Below are 21,556 nucleotides of genomic sequence, written 5' to 3'. Positions count from 1 at the left end.
GGAATCTCTCTTCTCAACACAATCAATAAACGAATTTGTATTGTTTTCAAGGGTGGATGTGAACAGACGAGGTATTATCTTATTGCTTGAATAAAACTTTCTCTTACAAGAAGATAATCTCCATTCATGTATCATTTAAAAATATTCCAAATGCCTGATAGTTTTGAAATATGAAAGAATAATGTGACAAATTATTTCAACTTTCATGTAATTATTTTCTTTATCATTACATTAATAGATATTTCTATTTGTTGAGAGATCATGTAGAAATATGCTTTATCTTCTAAATAATCACTTTCTAATGTAAACATTACTTATATATATATTTAGATATTTTAGAGTTGGACACACCTTTGCTTGGAATGGAATGGATGTCCAAAACTTTCATGTCTTCCAAATTTGAATTTGTATTTGCCACTTTGTAGTTTGGAAGTGCTGGAAGAATTATATAACCTCTCTCAATTCTAGTTCCTGGTCTATAAAAGAGAGAGGACATGGAATATATTAGGAATCCAATAAATATTTATGGTATGTATGAATCCAAGGTCAGATGACATAAAGTCATTAAAATGGTTAGCATAGGTACTCAACAAATATTTATGGAACTGAAGAATTTGAAGGTAACCTAGCAGACACGAAACCCTAGATGCTCAGTAAATCACGTTTCCTATTAATTTTCTTTGAATAGCTGCAATCCTAGTGTCTGTGCCTCTCTTTTAACTCTCTCTGTATGCAGTTTCATGTGTGAGAGTCTTGATATTTTGAATTAATGGTGGGCCTTGAAGGCCTAGATTATTTCTTACCTTGAGGGTTGTTGAAAAGAAGGCACTGGAAGGACTCATTAAATACCTGTTGACTAATCAAAGGCCCAAAAAGGTTGATCAATTTCTAATAACCCCAATGTCTGCTTTGAAGAAAGCCTAGAAAGGGTGGACCAAAGTACTACTTGACATGAGGAGTTCTAGATTCAAGATCTTGGCAGAAGTAAAACAATATTAATAACTGAAGATGAGAGGAACACCCAACTAATATTACCTAGAGCTTCTCTGTACCAGACTGTGGTGAGTACTTTACAAGCTTATTTAATAATAAGACAATCCAGGTCTACAGGCTGCATCATCTCCTTATTTGATAGGGTGAACCCAGAGAAATTAAATGACATGTGCAAGATTATTCAGCAAAGAAAATGTAAGACCCAGAACTTCTCAGCTAGACTGAACTGGAGATGAGGCGAGTGCATGAATGCTGACAATCTTGGGGATATGAATTTACTGTTTTATGCCTTAGTTTTCCCTTCTGTAAAATGAGGACTAATCATAAAGTCTGCCTTCCTTGCTTCAAAAGGTGATTGATTAGAAGCACGAAATAAGAAGAGATTTGGGAGAATATGCCCTCAATAATAAAGTACTCTACAAATAGTTCCTGTGATTTAAGTCAGGAGGGCGATCCCCAAGATCTCACATTCAGAAAGGAAGCCTCAACCTTATCCCTGAGGCATGAGTGGTGCCTTTGGTGCACTTGCTTTCTCATCTTTGCAGGGGAAAGACTTACAGAACAAAGCTCCCTCATCGTGGCGTCCTGGAGGGCTTTCAAGGTCCTCGTGAACTGGGCTTCTGGGTGATCTGCATGTGAGCCCAGGCCATGCCTACAGACTGGAGTTGCAGGGCCGGGGCTTGGCCTTTCTGCACAGCAGTGGGGATGGTGATGACAGCAGCCACAGCAGAGGGTAGGTGTAGTGTGGCAGGTGCCCATTGGGTAAAGACTAGGGAAACCCGTGTCCAGAGAGACCGATTTGGTGAGGGGCAGGGACCTCTGAGTGAAGGCCTTGTCACTTGGGGATGAACAGCAATGCCAGGGCTGGGTTTCATAGGTATAAGTCTGAACAGAAACATCAGCGACCTGTCTCACTTCTGTCTCTAGTCTTGGTCCTGTGGTAGTCAAAGGGTCACACAGAGTGCATTCTAAATCTGTGCTTCCACAGTCAGTCCCCAAGGCCATGGCACTGTGAGCAGCTGACACCAGATTAGAGGACATCTGGGATGACACAGACTGGGAGCAGCCAGCGTTTGAGTCAGTGGGAACATCTCCAGGCAGTTTATTGAGGTGGGAAACAGACCTGTCAGATGTTTGGCCAAGGTCAACTGAACAGGATGTGACTTCTCTGTGCTTAGGAAGTTGCTGTGGTAGCCACTCTTGTACTAGTGAGCTGTGGCTGGTGTAGGGACAAAACTTGCTGCCCTCTTCTGCTCCTAGGGCCTCCAAGTCCTCATGAGGGAAATTGTCTTGAGTCTGATGAATCCCAGGAAAACTTTGAGACTCACAGTGGTGGCCTTGTGCGAGTATTTCCTCTGTTCCCTCAGGCCCCAGAGTCCTGTCCTTCTCTTCTGTGATGTGGGCCAATCCCAGAGGGCCACAATATGTGGAGGTGACCATGGCTCCAGGGCCTTCGTATTCAGCATGGAACACTGGTGGGGGCTGCCACAGATGGCCGACTTCCCTTGGGTGTTCTTTCCCACTGGCGGTCTTGGCCAGGGTTGCGTCTGGGATCAACAGCTCTGGTGGCCCCTCTGTGGCCTCAAGCTGAGGCTCTTCCTCCACCACAGATGCTGAAGCCTTTTCTTCCAAGATGCTCCAGTCTTGGCTAGAAAAAGATGTGCTCACCATGCTTTTGGAACCAGACCTCTCTGACTCTTGCTGACAGTCCTGGGATGACACTAAGCTGTGGCTCTGATCCCCTGGCTTTCTGCCTCCGTTCTCAGCAGGACTCTGGCTGCTAGGGAAGGAAGACATCTGTAGGAGCAACCGGGACAAAGGGAAAGGTGTCAGGAGGTGGGGAAGGCAATAGGGGTAAGGTTGTAAGTGTCATCATGGTTGACTCCGAAGTTAGGAGACAAAAGTTACAGGCTCAAGTTCTACATCAGTGTGTGCTTCATCCAGCATCAGTTCATGAGGCTCCGCTTTCTTGATTAAAAAAATTAAAAGGATGGGGCTGGGGTTGTGGCTCAGTGGTGGAGCGCTTGCCTAGCATGCAGGAGGCACTGTGTTTGATCCTCAGCACCACATAAAAAGGAAGAAAGAAAGAAGGAAAGAAAGGAAGAAATAAAGGGAAAAAAGAAGGAGTGGTATTGTGTCCATCTACAACTAAAAAATATATATATTAAAAAAATGAAAAGGAAAGGTGGAATGTTCTGAAACCTCATCTACTGTGACTCCATCATGCTCTGCCCCTTGACTGCACATGGCATGTGCCTCCAAACCCTTCTGAATCTGGCAGCCATCTTAAACTTATCTTACCTTCTAAGTTAGCCATGAGTGAGGTTAGGGTGGACCATGTGGGGTGAGCAATAAGGGCCCTCTTCCTACCTGGAAGGGTGGGGCTTCCGGTGGCTCCTCCAGAAACCCACTGCTGTCGGACTGACAGCTGTTTGTTCTGTCCACCCTGGTGCCTGTGAGAAGAAAGAGGCCTTGAGTTCAGTAAAATAGAAACATGCTGCCAACAGGACCCCCTAGGTGCCCAGCATGTCAGAGAGCCTCCACAAATGCCAAGCATATAGGAATAAAGGAATTCCATTACTTTCTCTCTTAGTTGCTAAAGAGTTCATGTAAAGCTGCATCTCTAGTTTCCTAATACAAAGAGGAAAACATGTACTAGAGGAAGGGGCACTAACTTCTCTCAAAACTAAGTTACAGACAGGCACAGTCATGCATGCATGTTATCCCAGCAGCTCGGGAGGCTGAGGCAGGAGAGTTGCGAGTTCAAAGCTAACCTCAAAAACAAGGTGCTAAGAACTCAGTGAGACCCTGTCTCTAAATAAAATACAAAATAGTTTTGGGGATGTGGCTCAGTGGTTGAGTGTCCTTGATTTCAGTCCCTGGCACCCTCCCCCCAAACAAACAAACAAAAGACTAAATAACAATATGGTTGTGAGCAGATTCTTTACTGAGGGGAAGAAAATTCAGAAGGAGACCTTACATGCCTTAAATTCTACACTAATAAAACAGTAAAAAACTAAAATTTGTATGTGTGTGTGTATATTTACATATTCTTTTTTCTTTTACTAAATTGTTACTAAATTTTAGATAAGAATCTTTTCCTAAGCCAGGTGTGGTGGCACAAGCCTGTAATCCCAGTGGCACAGGATGCTGAGGCAAGAGAATTGCAAATTCAAAGACATCCTCAGCAACTTAGTGAGGTCCTAAAGCAACTCAGTGAGACCATTCTTGAAATAAAATATAAAAAAGGGCTGGGAATGTGGCTTAGTGCTTAAGTGACTCTGGGTTCAATCCTGGTACACACACACACACACACACACACACACACAAACACACACACAAAGAAGATAATTGAATAAACAAAAATAATAGCAATGTGTATGGGGATTATAACAAAGACCTAGAAAAGTGAAAAGTCTGCAAAAATAAGCACTTATTATTATAAAACTGAGTTGTGTGCATGGTAATAGCTACCCAAAAGATATTCCTTTAACATGTGCAATATGTACAAAACATTTAACTTGGGTAATAGACTTGTTTACTTATTGTCAGAGAAAATAGAGACTATTGATTGTGTATTTATTATAGAAATAAATACATTTTAAATATACAAATTAAATGTATATTTAATTTGTGTAATACATTTGATTTTACTGCTTTTGTTATAATTTTAACTCAATCAGTATTAAAACTTTCTAGATCCTTTCAGAGTTAGGAGAACAATTTGTGCTTCTGTGAAAAAATAAATGATGATGATTGTAGTAAACTTTCAAAAGCTCAATGCAGAATATAATTTTTTAAAAGTATTATGCAACAGGCCCTGTCATTTTGGCACAACCCTATAGAGTGGACACCGTATCTTCAAATATTTTCTACATGAACCCCATCTTGCAAGCTTATCATACAAGCTTCAGGACCCCTGGCTGCCTGTTACTACTCACTCCCAAAGCCCCTCTGCAGTACAGTATGCAGACAGGAGAGAAGAGGACAGGACTAATTTCCACTCTTCACTCTCCACCCCCATACTACATATCATTAGAAACCCAACAGGATGCTTGAGCCTTGTTGGAGGATGGCAAGGTAAACTTTGCAACCTCTTGTTCTTTCTTTATGTTTTGGTGTAAAATTTGCACCACAAACTGAAGGACTCCCAGTACGTCATTATTATTTCATCTTTCCAGATAATATCTAAGTAATTATTATTCTGGAGTATAAACTTCACATATGATGTTTGCCATTCCCCTTCTTACAATGCAAAATGAAATGATAAATTAGAATATTAGAATAAAGTGATGTGTTACAGTGTATTCACCCATAGACTGGGTGGACCATAACAGCCTGTTTCAAATGTAAATACAGATGTCCCTGGTATAGGTAGGAGATTGGTTCCAGGACCTCTCCCAAAATTCCAAAATCCTCAGATGCTCAAGTCCCTTATATTAAAAAAAAATGGCATAGTGTTAGCATATAACCTACACATATCTTCTTTTGTACTTTCTTTTTTGAGTTAGGTATTCTTTGTGGGAGAGAGGAAAAGTATTGGTGATTAAATTCAGGGGCACTTGACTACTTAGCCACATCCTGAGCCCTATTTTGTATTTTGTTTAAAGACAGGGTCTCACTGAGTCGCTTAGCGCCTTACCTTTGCTGAGACTGCTTTGAACTCTTCCCTCAGCCTCCTGAGCTGCTGGGATTATAGGCATGTACCACCATGCCCTGCTACATGTACTTTGTGTTTTTAGGATGCTTTTTGTGTAATTTAAATCTTCCTAGATTACTTATATAGCTAATACAATGTAAATGCTATGTGTTGTATATGGTCAGTACAAAAGCTTTGTTCCTTTGAATATTTTTGGTCTGTGGTTGGGCTGTGGATGCAGAAGCCCTTCATGTATGGAGGACAGATTAAACAACCATATACATGAAGGGTGTCTAAAAAGTACAAGGAGTAATCTCCTCTAAAAGGGGTATGTTTGTCATATAACTGTTACTTTTCATTAACTATTTATAAAGCAAAAACAAACAAATCTCTGAAACTGACTTAAGGGAATCTGTGAGTCCATCAGGCTTTGAGGACCTCACTTGTGTGGTGAGATCAAATGGTGGAGTTGGGCATGATTCTGTCAGCAATGAAGCTTTTTAACTTGTGTTTGCTCTAAAAGTTGAATGCATGCATTTAAATTATTTTAAGAAACTCAACAAGAAAAATGTGGGAAAATTTACAGATGGGTTAATTTCTTTAAGAGGTTCAAAATTCTTGCTCCTTTTAAAGCACCTTTTCAGCAACTAGACCATAACACCTAGATACTGGGCTTCCAAATTCTAAATATTCCCTTAGGGGTGTAGGAATTAAAAAAGACAAAGGATGAGAAATCACCTAGCTCAGGATGGCTATGATGGATTATTAAAAAAACAGACAAAAACAAATGTGTATCATGTATCACTCCCCCACCCTCATATGAATGTGTATCACAAGGGAGGCTGGACTTCAGGGAAGGAAGTTGGGCTTTTGGCAAGAGTAACAGAAGTGGTACCAGCATACCCAGGTCAGTTCCTGAAGCTAGCTAGACCAAGAGTGAGCAACCCAAGTCTCAGATCCTCAAGAGAATTCCCCCTGAGCACTTAACATATCCAAGAGCCAGAGCTCTTCCTTACTCTGCTAAATGGGGGCCTTGACTTCCCACTTGGATGCTACCAGTCCTTGTCCTCCAGCTAGATCTTATTTCCCCAGCCTTCCACTCCTGGTTGGCTCTTGTTCCAAACCAGTTAGATAAATAGAACCCTTCACTACCAACCTTCTACACAATTTTGTTATATTGTTTCAATGGCTGGTTCTCCCACCAGGCCAACTTCTCTATGATGAACACTGCTGAAATGCTGCTAGGCTCCGTGACTGAATCATCTAGAAGATCTGAAGCCACCTATCTGGTTCAAATTCTGACTCTTTTATTTATGAGCTATGTAATGTGGGGGAAGTCTGCTTGTCTCCTTGTGTCTGATCCCTCATGTGGAAAAAATGAATATGATACTGTTATTTGTGGAGTTTTGATTAGAATAATATCCACTATTGTCATATATGTAAGCAATAAAAAATCTAATATATTAATAAGGATGCAGAGCATCACTATTGATATTATTATTGAATATCATGAATGATCATTGTGATTAATATTAATATTTATTTTAAGTTTCCTTTTTCAGTACACAGCTGTCTTCATGAATTTCAGTTTTATCTTCCCAATTAGGTGGACCTGCCTGGTGCAGGACTACTTCACTGTTATATACATTTAAAAACATTTTGTGCCTGGGAGGAGGCCAATGCCTCAGGCACTTTATCTAAATAATCACTAGATGGCAGCATTACACCAACCACAGAGTGAGGAGCCAAATCCCTACCAAGAACCTTGGAATGGTTCACATGAGCAAGCCAAGTCAACCTGAAGGCTGCTTTTCTGGACTGTAATGATAATAAAAGCTTCTGAATCCTAAGTGAAAAATTTTACATCTTAAATAGTCTGTTCATATAGGCTCAAGGGAAAAAAAACCTATGGAATTGAAAGATTAAGGAGGGAGAGGGAAAAAAAGAATAGTATGGCAGGCCAAAGTTGTATAGAGAAAGAGAACAACCTGAGACTGTTTGGATTCACTGTCTTCATCAGAGATTCTAACTCACTTATGTCATTACCGAGTTCCTATCTCTTCCATCTTATAATGATAGAAAATTTCTGTGAGAGCTCAGGGGTAAAGCTGAGTCACAGACCAAGGTATCTTAGAACTGGAGTGGACTTTGCACCTGAGGCAAATGCAAACACCCTTAGGAGGTGAGCAGGTAGCCTAAGTATGTGAAGCAACTCGGTTCAGGACCAGAAGTGGTGTGGTGTGGGTTGTGTGGACTACTCTGGTTGTTCCTCAAGGGCATTTTTAAAAAATTAATTTAAAAATGTTTTCTAGACTAACAAAATCTCTCCATTGGCCACAGTCTCCAGGTAAGAAGTCAAGATGGTGTCATGTATCATATAATGCAGGAATCCCTTCTAGAACAATCCTAACAGATGTCACCTAGCAGTGTTCACAATTCTTGTTATGGGGAATTGTTCCTATGTGATTAGAACCTTAGAGCATATTATACTTTTCAGAAATGCTGAAATTCATAGAATTTTCCATTTATTGATCACAGTAAAACTCAGTGAAGTAACAAACAGAACATGACTAACCCCCTTTTCTGAAGAAAGTTCTCTTGTACTTTCCAAGCCTTTCTCCTTAGTGTAGTCCCCCCATTCCCTTTAGATCAGTCCTCATAGGACAGGGTTTCCTACTGTTTGTCCCTTGTACTTTCCGATAAGCTCTTACTTAATAATGCTTGCTGTAAAGCCTGGCTTCCAGATCTTGTTTCCGAAGCCAGCTGAGAACTGGCCTGGCCAGCATCGTCAGCAGGAAGATTGTTCTCCTCCCTACCTCTGGGTATTTTGGTTCCATACTCAGCCTAAGGTTGTGTGAGTTTAGTTAGAAATGGTGCTCCCAGGGTTGGGTTACGCCAACTAAGGAATAAATATTCTGAAAACTAAATGAAGGATTTAGCTTGCATCCTTGTGGAATTGCTCATTTGAGATCATAGTGCCTTCCTGTCAAGGATGATTTTGATCATCACTTAAAAAATTCATTTTCATTTTATATTCTCTAAGAATGGAGAATATTATGTCTGCCTTAAACCTTAGTTTTGGTCTTAGTTCATGAATTTTTGTATATTGTACATGTTATGATTTCCATTTTCATCTTGTTTTGTTGCCATACTTTTGGTATTTATTTTGCTCATTCATTTTGCTTTTTTACTTTTCTTTGAATCTTTATTTTAAATGTGAATAGAATTTTTGAATGATGCTTAAGTCTATTTCTTTGTTTAGATGTATTTATTCCATGTATTTATTCTGAAACTTACTTGTATTATCTATCTATAGCTTGGAAAAATGTTCTTGCTGTGGATCAAGGCACTGTTAATTACTGACGGCAACAGACTTTGGAGGCAGAGCCTGGGTGGCTCTTGAGGAAATCTTCATTCTTGACAAATGAACCTTGGTCCCCCGTGGTGTCCTATGCAGACCTAAGATAGTCCACAGTATCAGCAAAGACACCTGCCCTCATGGAGCTTATGTCTTGACTGTGACCCAGGAGAATTAGTTGTTATGGAAGACATTCCTGAGACAAGTTGATTCTTTCTTCTATGCCAGAAGTCTTGGTAGAAGACTTCCCCTGCAAGGTTTCTATATCACATTCTGATAACTTCCATTAGCAGCATCCTGCTGATACTTTTGGTTCAAGTTCCTTAACCCAGGAATCCCACCCCTCCTTTTTTTTCCTTTTTCCTTTTCTCTCTCTTCTCCCTTCCCTTTTCTCTTACTGATTGCTTCAGATTTAGCTGTTTTCCCTTTGTTCTTTTGTTAGAATAAACTTTCTTCATCATTAAGTGGGGGGGGGGGGCGGAAAACTGCTTCTCTATAATTAACTTTTCTTGGCTTAATACCATTACTTGTTGTTCATTATGATAGAAGCAATAAATGGTGGTGAAGAAATGGAAAAAGCAAAAAGATTCATATATATAATCTAATCATTTAGGAAAATAAAATATTTCTGCATGTTGAAGAATGTGAATTGTCTTTGAGCACATGCATGTGTTTGTTTGTGTTGTAAAATAATAATCATAATATGCACACTTTATATCCTGCTTTTGTCACATAATGTATTTTTTTTCATAAAAATACCATAAAAGATAAAAAATTGTGGCAACTTTTAATTTTTTTATGATTTGCCTTCAATACCTGGGACTTGGGGTACATGCCACCACCAGCTCTTAATCTCTTCAGAAACTACTGAAATTTCAGGATTTTTACTTTTTGAATTAGTGATTTCTTTTTAACTGAATGTTTTAAATTTATTTTCTATGTCATCAATTTAATAATTTATTTTTATTTCATATTCTCTAAGAATGGAGAATATTATGTCTGCCTTTCATCTTAGTTTTGGTCTTAATTCATAAACTTTTATATGTAATACATGCTATAATTTCTGTTTTCTTGTTGTTTCATTGGCATACTTTTTTGGTATTTATCTTGCTCATTCATTCTACTCTTTACTTTTCTTTGACTCTTTATTTTAAATGTGCATGGAATTTTTGAAGACCTTTAAATCTATTTCTTTGTTTAGTTGTATTTATTGTAGCTCCATTTTCATGTGATATACATTCAATCTTATTGGTTATAATTGTATATTATCTACCTTTAAAATTGTGATGGATGTAGTAAAAATGTGGCACACTGGATAAAAATCCTTCCTCCTTTTCTGGAAATAGGTATCATTAATAGTCCATGATAGATTTTTCTGCTATACTGGAATTCAGCCTCAGCATCTTTGTCAGATCAAAATTACTACTGGCTAAAACTAATCAATGAGAATCAGAACTCATGTTTTTAACCACCCTTCTACTTACTGGTGTATCAATAAAAACTGACCTAATTTCATGCGTAAGTAGATCTGATTTTGAGTTGGATCATAGTTATCAAATAGACTAGAAAGAGAATAAAAGAAAATAAGGTAAATTGCATAGCTTACTCTGACACTCAATATATGATAGTTTTATTAATATAATTAGTTTTCAATTCATATTCTTTTGCTAGTGGACTATATTTCCTTTGTTTCTTTGTCCCCCCACCCACAGTAATTCCAAAGGCTTATAGAATGTTTTTGTATTTAACAATATTAACATCAAAATTTTACCCATTTCAAATTATAATTGTCAATGTTGAGAACTAAACAGTATCTATTGGCTCCCTAATGAATCTATATTTAACAGTTTCTCTTCTATTATAACTTTCTTTGACATGATCTAGAATTTTAGATCCAGTAATTGTTATTTTTTAAATATTCATGATAATTTATCTTATTCACAATTATATTTATAATTCTTCAGACTCTGCCTTGCCTGTCCACTCAAACAGGACTCCCTTATCTGGTAGGCTGCTATATATCTTGGACACTTCTTTTTCAGGAAGAATCCATGGATGCTCTATTTCCTTGGCCTATGCTTATCTGAAATGCTGCTTCATATGAACATCAGAAAGCATATTGAATATTTTTTTCATACAGGGGATTGAACTCAGGGACACTCCACCACTGAGCCACATCCCCAGCCCTATTTTGTATTTTATTTAGAGATAGAGTCTCACTGAGTTGTTTAGTGCCTCACTTTTGCTGAGGCTGGCTTTGAACTTGTGATCCTCCTGCCTCTGTCTCTGGAGTTACTGGGATTACAGGGGTGTCCACTGTGCCCATCACATCCACTGGAATTTAAAGTGTAAAGTTTACTACTCAAGAATCCTAAACTGGTCTGGTTGGTGCACAGCTGTAATCCCAGTGACTCGGGTGGCCAAAGCAGGAGGATTGTGAGTTCAAACCCAGCCTCAGCAAACAGTGAGGCCCTAAGCAACTCAGTGAGACTTTGTCTCTAATAAAAATATAAAAAAGGGCTTAGGGGATATAGCTCACTGGTTAAGCAACATTGGGTTCAATTCCTGCTACAAAAAAAAAGTATGTACCTGTACTATCTACTGACATCTGACATGAGGACATTTGTGAGATATCAATTTGAAAAACAAAAACAAAAATGAAAAAACCAAACCCCTACATTGGTCCAATTAATTGACTATTGTATTTTTAAATATATAACTCATCTGGCCCCTCTAGCAGTGTGAATATCTTTCTCTCTAAAAACTGTCAGATTAACACCATACCTTGAAAATTGTTGAAAAGAACACTCTGGGGTAATATATTCAGACAATGTGACCCAATGATATCTGTCCCCGATCTCCATTCCCCTACAATGCTTCTGTCAGAGGAATGAAAAGAGGCCAGGGTTCCTGGAGCTTTGTGGCATAGAGTAATCAGGGAATCATTGATGACCAAGGATCTTGGAATGAAAAAAGCTAGGATTTTAATACAGTTAGATATTTCTGAAATAGAACATTTCTATGACTCCATAAAGATTGTATTGTTTAACCACACTTATCTTCTTTATCTAGAAGGATACGTATTTATTAGACATTCCTGAGACAAAAAGAAGGGGGAAGATTTAATTTTGAGTACTAAATGTTCATTCTTTATCCTGTAAGAATGTAAAGTAATGGCAAATTTTAATTTAGATCTTTGAAAACAGAATAATAGAAATTTCTAGGACTAAATGAACAGTCTCTCCACTTGAGATAATAAGTAGATTTCAAATTTTGACTTCTCTTGAGTGTTTAATTTCTGTACTGATTCAACTAGCATAGTTCTAGTGATAACTAGTCCAATTGTCCGCCCCCCCTTGTGAATCTGAGTGGGAACAAATATTTATCCTTGCTTCAGTTAACTAGTTGATTGGCAGGTGATTACATCTAATGCTCAGACAGAAAGAAGAAGTAGTCCTTTTATATGGCAGCCTAGTTGATCAAAACTAATAACCCAAGTTGGAGAAGAAAATAAATATTGACCAAGTTAGAACCAAAGTTTCCATCAAAAGTTAAGCTGATGACCTCATCTCCAGCTGTACTCTAGAGCCTCACATGGACTCATGGCTCTGTGAGAAACAGAGGCTTTTCAGGGAGGCCAATATATGTGCATTATTCTACATTCACCCTCCCTGGCGTCCACTACCCTCCATTCCCATCATTGTCTGCCCTGCCTGTGCTCCAGGCTTTGACTTGTATTTAATCAATGGGATGTGCCAGGAGAAGAAGGAGATGGAGGCACAGGGGAAGGGCACAGGATTACACATCCATTGCCTCCTTTTCTAGGGACAATTTGAAAGTGGCTGCACCTTTAGGATGAAAGATTCCTTTGAGTCTTTCTTTTAAAGCTCTAAACTTTTACTGGTTCCAGGACCAGGATCACCCTGTTTCCCCAGACCTAAAAGTGATAATGGCTTTCTATTCTTGATAGCCTTGGGTGTTTCTTTGGTGGTTCCATGAATCCAGCCTGCTTTGGTAAATGGTCCCTTTTCAAAACTCTCTTCAGTTAAACCCTTTTGAATATGTTTTTTTTCTCTGCCTGAGTGATACAACTACCACAATCAGCCACACAATTTAACCCAGTATTCATGTAACATTGTATCTTTTTGCTTTAATTTGAATTCATTTCCTCTGTAACAAAAAGGAAATTTGAGTTTTTAGGGATCTCAAACCATCCAAGTTTGAACAAAAATGGAGAGAAGATTGGGACCTTATCCTTCATATCTGTCAAATTTAATCCTATCATCTTGGCTTGTTCACTAGCATTTTGATGATTCTCTAAAGAATATCTTCCATATTACCTGTTTTTGGCAGGTAGAACAGAGAGGGGGACCGTAATTTAATTATAGAATATTTTTATAATTATTCTAGTATACTGATGTTATTTTTTCCAAGTACAAAGAGTTTTATTTAAAAGATAGAACAGAGAGCAAATGAGACCTCTGGTCATAAGGATATTTTAAATGAAGGATGGTTGTGAACAAGAATATTTTTCCTTCTGGTGTTTCTTTCTACTAGATAGTTTACTAGTATATATTTTTAAGTCTATTATTCAATAAAAATCAGGTAGACTATTGAGGAATTGTAATAAACATAGACCTTGATTTAAATATAATTAAATATATTATTTTATAAAATAGACTCTGACTATAAGGGTAGAATGAACATACATATCTTTGCAAGGTTTGTGTGCATGCCCAGGAAAGATGTGAGATGACCTTGATCATTCACATCTGCCTCACCATGAGTTGCTGAACAAATAGGAAGTGAAAACTAAAGCTGAGTTTTAAATACTTAGAATATCATAGGCATGCCCCAACAATATACAGAGCACCTTATCATAGGGTGCTAAATTTATTTGTTCAGGCACTTAAGAAGATCTCTGTCATTAGCTTAATTAACTTAGTGCTTAACTAAGAAATTTTAGTAGAGACTTCAGTGACTGCAATGACAAAGAATAGACTTTGTGCAATTCATCCTGAAGAATTACTTTAAAACAAACTAACTATAAAAACACAACTAAATCAACCCCCCAAATTCCTTGGGATAATATCTGAATTTGATAAATTTCATATTATATTATTCCAAATGCCAAGTTTATTACAAAGTTTAAAACAAACTAACTACATTACAAAACATGAAAAGAAACAGGTAAGTATGGTCACTACACAGCAAAACAAAATGAAAGTCAATAAAACTTGAGAAAGTGCAGAAGTAGTCACAAGAATAATAAATTAGCCTATATATATATATATATATATATATATATATATATATATATATACATATATATATATATATATATGTACATATTATATATAATTTTATATATATATATATATATATATATATATATATATATATATATATATTTTAAAGGAAAACAATTAAAGGAAACTATATCTAAACATTTAAAGGGATATGTGAGAACAATGTCTCATCAAGTTTGGAATATTGCCAAATAGATTTAAATTATTTAAAAAATAAATAAAATTTTAGAGTTGCAAAGAATGATAAATGAAATGAAAAATTCAGAGCAGGTTGTTGACATCAGAAGTGAGATTGCCAAATAAAGCATCAGAAATTTTGAGAATAAGTCAACTTAGTTTACCCAGCTGTTAAAACAAATAGAAAAAAAAATTAAGAAAAACTAACAGAGCCTTAGAGATTGGTACATAATATGAGTTCAAGAAAGAGAAAAGAAAGGAACATAAAGACTATCTCAATAAACAATGTTTGTAACTTTCCAAATTTGATTTAAAAAATAATGAAATCAATCATACACCTCCTCAAAATACCTACTTGTGCTTGGCAAGTGGTGCACATGTCTAATCCAATGGCTCGGGAGGCTGAGGTAGGAGGATCACAAGTTCAAAGCCAACCTCAACAACTTAACAAGACCCTATGCAACCCAGCAAGACCCTGTTTCTAAATAAAATATTAAAAAGGTCTGGGGATGTTACTCAGTGCTAAAATGCTCATGTGTTCATCCCTGGAACAAACAAAACAAAACAAAAAACCCTTCTTTTATTTGTATTTGTATTCTACTATATTTTGCAGACTATAGTTGAATGTGGGTAAGTGAAACACAAAACTGGATAGGGGGGCTGGGTGCAGTGGCATATGCCTATTACAGCTCCAAATGCTGAGGCAGGAGGATTGTGAGTTCAAAGCCAGCCTCAGCAAAAGTGAGGTACTAAGCAACTCAGTGAGACCCCGCCTCTAAATAAAATACAAAATACGCTGGGGGTGGTTCAGTGCTCCTGAGTTCCATCCTCGGTACCCCCAAAAAAAATCTGGATAAGGGGAACTACTGTAGTAGGGACTCATCTTGAAAGTAATTTGCAATATTGTGATATTTTTATTGACAAAAATGTGACAGCATGATCAGAGATTATCAAAATATAGCCCTTAGTACTCTCTTAAGGAAAATGAGGCATTAAATCATTCAAAAATGAAAATTCTTTCTTTGCTTCTTATTAGCAAGGTATGTGTAAATTTGTATACTTCCATTTTTAGATATGACCAAAACAATTACTAATAGCACTAAGTGACTAATTAAGCATTAATACAAGCAGTGTGTTGGAGTTTACTAAGAATTCAAATTTGGTTTTCTATTAAGAGGCCTGCTTTTTATACAATGCTTTAACAATATACTGCAAGATTCCTACTATACATGCAAACATAGAAGTTGTTGGGAATCTTGCAATTTTCAAGAATTATGATTTGCAATCACTATATTGGTAACATCTTGAATTGATCATGGTTCTACTTAGTGGCTTACCTTGCATTTTAAAATGTAAACAATTATTAATTTAACTTTTTATTTATTATATTTATGTTTATACCTTTAGGATCTAATACTAGTGTTGGTGCCTATTGCCATCAGTAGATTTTTAAACATGTAGATCTTAGAGTTCAGTTACAAATCATCCCTACCACTTGTCATAGATTAGGTTTCCCAGAGATAGACTACGGGTTGATGTTTGATTTAGTGCTTCTAGGAAGAGCAGTAGGTGAATGGGAAATGGGATCATGAAGAGAAGAAGGAAATCCACTCGTCAGCACATCCTTCCACCCGCTGACAAAGATCCAATTGTTCTGTCATCTTTTTGATTCCTCAGGCCCTATTTGTTTCAGCTTCTAAAATAGCTAGTACCTTAAATCACACAGTCAATTCTCCAGATCACTTGATGAGCAGTTTTCAAAGGCCCTGTCTCTGATTTCCTCTGTGCCCAAAGCAGAAAGCAGCATGAAGATTATGCATAAGCAAAAGAGACAAAAACAAAAACAAAAACAAAAACCACATAAGACTAAAAAGGTTTCTAAAATTCACATGTTGGCAGCTTAAAAAGAGTGGCTTATCTTTCAAACAGTTATCAGACTCTACCCCCACACCCCCACATCCTTCCTCCTGCTTTTGCCTTTCCAAACCCAAACATTCTATTTATAAAAGGAATGCTTTTAATCTTGTGGTTTGTGGGTATGGGATGGGTGTCCTGGTCATATTCCAATCAAGATAATTAAATTCTCTCTGTTGCTTACATTCCAAGTGACATTCTTCTTTCCTCTTTAGCAAACTGCTCTGAGGCATCACTGTGAGGTGGTAAACAGCTGGAGGGGCTTCCCCAGAGGTGGTTGCACATCAGTGTTAAGTGAGCTCCTCCCAGTATAGTTTGTCTATCAACTTGTTGAAAGCATTTGGCATTTTTAAAGCTTTTGGCATCTTTCAGAGGAAAAAAAGGGAAGATTCTATGATTAGTGCTATAGCCTCAGTAGATTTGAAGCACTGCTGTAATTAGAATGGAAATAACAGCAACAATTTAAAAAGTGATAGACCTTTGCAGACAGGATGATTGATATAAATGAGTTTCTCAATAACAAGTATTTTATAGATAACCTATAATAAAATTAGGCCTTGCATTTTAGGTTATCAAATAAACCATACCTCCAGTATTAAGCATTTTCAACCTAGGCAGAAGGCTCATTGAAATAGTAACCAAATTTCCCCAGTAGTTTAATTAAACTGAAATGCCTATTAGCATAAAATCAAAATCATATCATTTTTGTGAAAAAAGACATCCTGAATGTAGATAAAAGAGTTCAGATCAAGTTATTTCCAGAGAAATACATTCTAATTCGTTTCCTCCATTTACAGGGACCCTTTGATGAGTTCCTTACCTTTTGAATAATTCAGTGTCCTTGATTCATATCACCACACTCTCCTGCCATTTTCTGTTTTAGATCTGTGTACCCTCCCGTACCCACACCACCTGAGGGACACAATCTAAAATTCAGTAAGTTTGGTTGAGAGAATGAAGATAAATAATTTGAAGAATATTGGAATTTTAGATGAAAATACTTGCTGTCTTAAGAAAAGTTTGCTTAGATTCACTTCTCACCCTACAAATCATAGCAGAGAAAGAAAATTCAACCTCTCTTCTGTTTGAACATGACAGTGAAAGAATTTCAGAAGTAGGCATATTTGCAGTCAGAAGAGGAATTGCTAATGCTCAGGGACATTTCAAGCAGATGTGGCCTCCCTGGGATCCTGAGGAAAGGAGAGAAAACAGACCTTAGGAAAAAAAACTGGAGTGAATATATTTTTCATATTACATTATATTATATTGACATTAAGATAAAAATTGTTAATAAAAACAAAGAAATATATCATTTTATAATGATAAAATAATCAATTTATCAGGAAGACATTACAATTACAACCAAAAAATATACCAAAAACCAAGCTCCAAAATACATTAAAACAAACACACAAACAATCAAACAAAAACCCTGATGGATTTGAAAGGTAAAACATATAATTCAACAATAGTAATGAAGGACTTTAGTACTCTATTTTTAGCAATGAGTAGAACAATCAGACTGAAGATCGACAACAAAATAGAAGAGTTGAAAAATACCATAAGTCAAGTAAACCCAATAGATATTTGAGGAACACTCCTCCTAACAGAAGAAAACACATTCTACTCAAATGTACTGCAGCATTCTCTGGGATAAGCCATATGATAGGTCATGAAACATGCCTTGATATATTTGAAGGATTAAAATATACAAAGCATATTTTCTGAGTGCAATATAATGAAATTTAGAAGTCAGTAACAAAAGGAACTGAGAAATTCACAGTTTTTTTTTTTTGTTGTTGTTGTTTTAAAAAGCTCACTTCCAAGTAAAGAAGATACCACAGGGAAATTAGAATATACTTCATGATGAGTGCAAACCACTGCAACAAGTCATAATTTATGGGATGCAACCAAAACAATTTTTCAAGGGAAATTTTCATCTCTAAAAGGCTTATATTAAGAAAGAATTCAAGTCAGTCATCTAAACCTTCACCTTAAGAAACTACAAAACTATCAAACTAAATGTAAAAAATGCAGGATGAAGGAAATAATATAGAGGAGAGATAAGTAAAATAGATGATTAAAAAACAATAGAAAGAATTTTTAAAGAAGTTTCTTCTTTGAAACGGTCAACAAAACTGACATATCTTTAGGTAGCTTGACCAAGAAAAAAAGTAAGAATGAATTAATAAATCAAAAATGAAAGAAAACATAGTATTAGTAACTTTCCTGAAGGAACATGCATTACAAGACAATGAAATAAATGACAAATTTGATGACTTAGATAAATTGCAGAAATTCCTAAAAAGGTAAAAGCTATTGAGATTTAGTCTAGAAGAAATAAAAAATTTGAACAGGCCTATGACAAGTAAAGGTATTTAATTAATAATTTAAAAACATTCCACAAACGAAAGTCCATGTCTGTTTGCTTTGTTGGTGGATTCTACCAAATGTTTAAAGAATTACTAATAATATAAGGTTCTTAAAAAAACCTTAATAACTTATTACTTCAGAACTCTTCTAAAAATACCGGAGGAGAGAACATTTACCATATTAGCTTTCTGTCACTATAAAAAAATACCTGGGTAATCAACTTATAAAGAAAAAAGCTTTATTTTGGCTAACAACTTTGGAAGTTCTAGTACATGATCAGCTAGTCTCATTGCTTTTGGACAAGGAAGAATATCATAATGGAAATGTGTGGTATAGCAAAACAGGTCAGCTCACAACCATGAAAAGAGATAGAGATAGAGATAGAGATAGAGATAGAGATAGAGAGAGAGAGAGAGAGAGAGAGAGAGAGAGAGAGAGAGAGAAAAGAGGGGGCCAGGGTTGCATTATCCTCTTCAACGGCATGCCCCTAAGACCTGAAGATCTCCCCTAGGCCCCATGTCTTTAAAGTTCTACCATCCCTCAACAGAACCACACTTGTTACCAAACCTCTGCTATATGGGCCTTTGGAGAACATTCCAGATCCAAACCATAGAATTTTCCAACTAATTCTATGTCTAGATTTGATATCAAGTATAGACAAAGACATCACCTGAAAAGTCCTTGTGAACATACATGTAAAAGTCCCAAATAAAATACTAGCAAAATAAATTCAACAATACATGTAAGGGTTATGCACTATGTTCATGTGAGATACATCCCAGAAATATGATATTTTAACTAAAAATCAGTCTATACCATAAGCAATAGGTAAAATTAAAAATCAAATACCTATGGTCACCTAGATTGATGCAGAAAAAGCCTTGGACAAAATGTAACAATTTCTAATGATCCAAACCCTCAAAAAACTAGGAATAGAACTGACTATCCTCCACCTGGTAAAGGGCACATACAAAATTAACAGAGTAACATTGTACTTAATGGTAAAAGACTGAATGCTTTCCCCCTAAAATTAAGAAGCAGAAGGGATATCCATTTTCCCTGCTTCTATTTACAGGACAATTATGTCAGAAAAAGAAATAAATAAAACAACATTCAGAATGAAAAGGAAGAATTAAAATTATGTCTATTTGCAGATAACATGGTCATGTGTGTGTGTGTGCACACATATGAATATATATATATATATATATATATATGCACACACATATATCTATATCTAAAAATCCACTAAAAACTATTAGAACTAAAAAATAAGCTCACTGAGGTTGGAGAAAATAAGATAAATATAGAAAAATTTTATTTCCACATAGTAGCAATAAACAGCTCAAAACAAATCAAGAAAATAATTGCATTTATAACAACATTGAAAAAAAATAAAGTACTTAGAATACATTTAACCAAAGAGCTGCAAGACTTCTGTATAGAAAATAATAAAACACAGTTGAAAGATATTTAAAAAAACAAACAAATAAATGGAACTATACTCCATATACAGGTCAGAAAACTAAGGTTAAGATAACAATAGCCTGTAAATTGATTTTAAGATTCAGTACAATTTCTGTCAAAATTCAAAGCACAGTACATGGCTTTTCCAAATATCAAGGAAGTGAAAAGTGAAACCTTGCCATGTGCCTGAAAGCATGAGAACTATTGGAATGGCAAGCTATATGGCCTGTCACAGGTGGATAATGCAATGTGGGTTCTAATATTACATTGTTTATGAGAAATAGGAATTTATGTTTCTTCAGAAGGTCTTGATCATTGAGCAACTCTTTACTGAGTGCTCAGTAGGCAAGGAACTATACAACACAGCAGAATATAAAGGTCTACAAAGAAAAAAATAGAATCTTTTTAAAATTTATATATAACAGCGAATTGCATTACAATTCTTATTACATGTATAGAGCACAATTTTTCATATCTGTGGTTGTAGACATAGTATATTCATTCACACCAATTAGTAAACTACAATTTTAATTCTAAAAGGGCATAGATTTGTTGTTACTTGTTCAACTATTTATTCATTTGATCATTTATTTAAGCAGGCATGCACAAAGATGCATAAGGTTATGTGCAGAGAGGGTGCAGAGCTTCTGTGCCATATCTGGGCACACCACCCTACAGCACATGAACGTATTCACCACCTCAAGAAGCTGCTCAAACCCTGCTACTTAGAGATTTGTATTCAGAATTAATCATGTAGGCACAATTAATGAAATCATTGGTGATTAAATTCAATCTCTAGCCCCTCTCCCTGACCTGGAGGCCAGGGGCTGGGGCTGAAAGTTCTAATGCTTAAAATTAATTGGTTTTCTGGCAGCTATCCCTGACCCTGCATCTAAAAGTCATCCCTCTGCTCTCATGAGTCCTTTTCTTAGGGCTCTAAGAAGTCTGTAAATTCCCAAGTCTTAAGACTTCTGTGCTAGGAACTTTGGAGAAAAAGCAAACATTCATTATTTCTTTTTACTGTACTATGAACACCTAAATGTGTTTATGGCCCCGAGAATACAGTGATGAATGGAGTGATTGTGGTCTCTGTCCTTATGGAACTTCAAATTAGGCAAACTTTCCGAGGGAGAGTTCAGTTTAGAGAAGCTGGTGAAAGTTGAAACAAAGATAAATAAAATATGACCACCTTTTCCATAAGCATTTACCTCCATGGGCAAATAGCAATCAGTAAACTACTTGGGAACAGGAACAAGGTGCTGGGTGTGGGATAGAGGTGAGAGTCAGAGAAGCTAGTACTGGATTTCAGACAACCTGCATCACCTG

General features: G+C 36.5%; 1 protein-coding gene across 1 annotated transcript in view; it reads right to left on the bottom strand.

Moving 5' to 3' along the window:
* LOC143410712 (protein ITPRID1-like) overlaps positions 1 to 21,556 on the bottom strand; it is a 47,825-nt gene that overhangs the window by 12,059 nt on the left and 14,210 nt on the right. The window contains 2 exon segments of the mRNA XM_076871484.1: positions 1,552 to 2,790; positions 3,364 to 3,446. Of these exon segments, the coding sequence (XP_076727599.1) occupies positions 1,552 to 2,790; positions 3,364 to 3,446 (1,322 nt within the window).

Source organism: Callospermophilus lateralis, chromosome 11 (assembly GCF_048772815.1).
Source record: "Callospermophilus lateralis isolate mCalLat2 chromosome 11, mCalLat2.hap1, whole genome shotgun sequence".
Taxonomy (NCBI): Eukaryota; Metazoa; Chordata; class Mammalia; order Rodentia; family Sciuridae; genus Callospermophilus; species Callospermophilus lateralis.
Note: the sequence above shows the minus strand (reverse complement) of the source record. Positions and strands in the feature narration are given on the sequence as shown.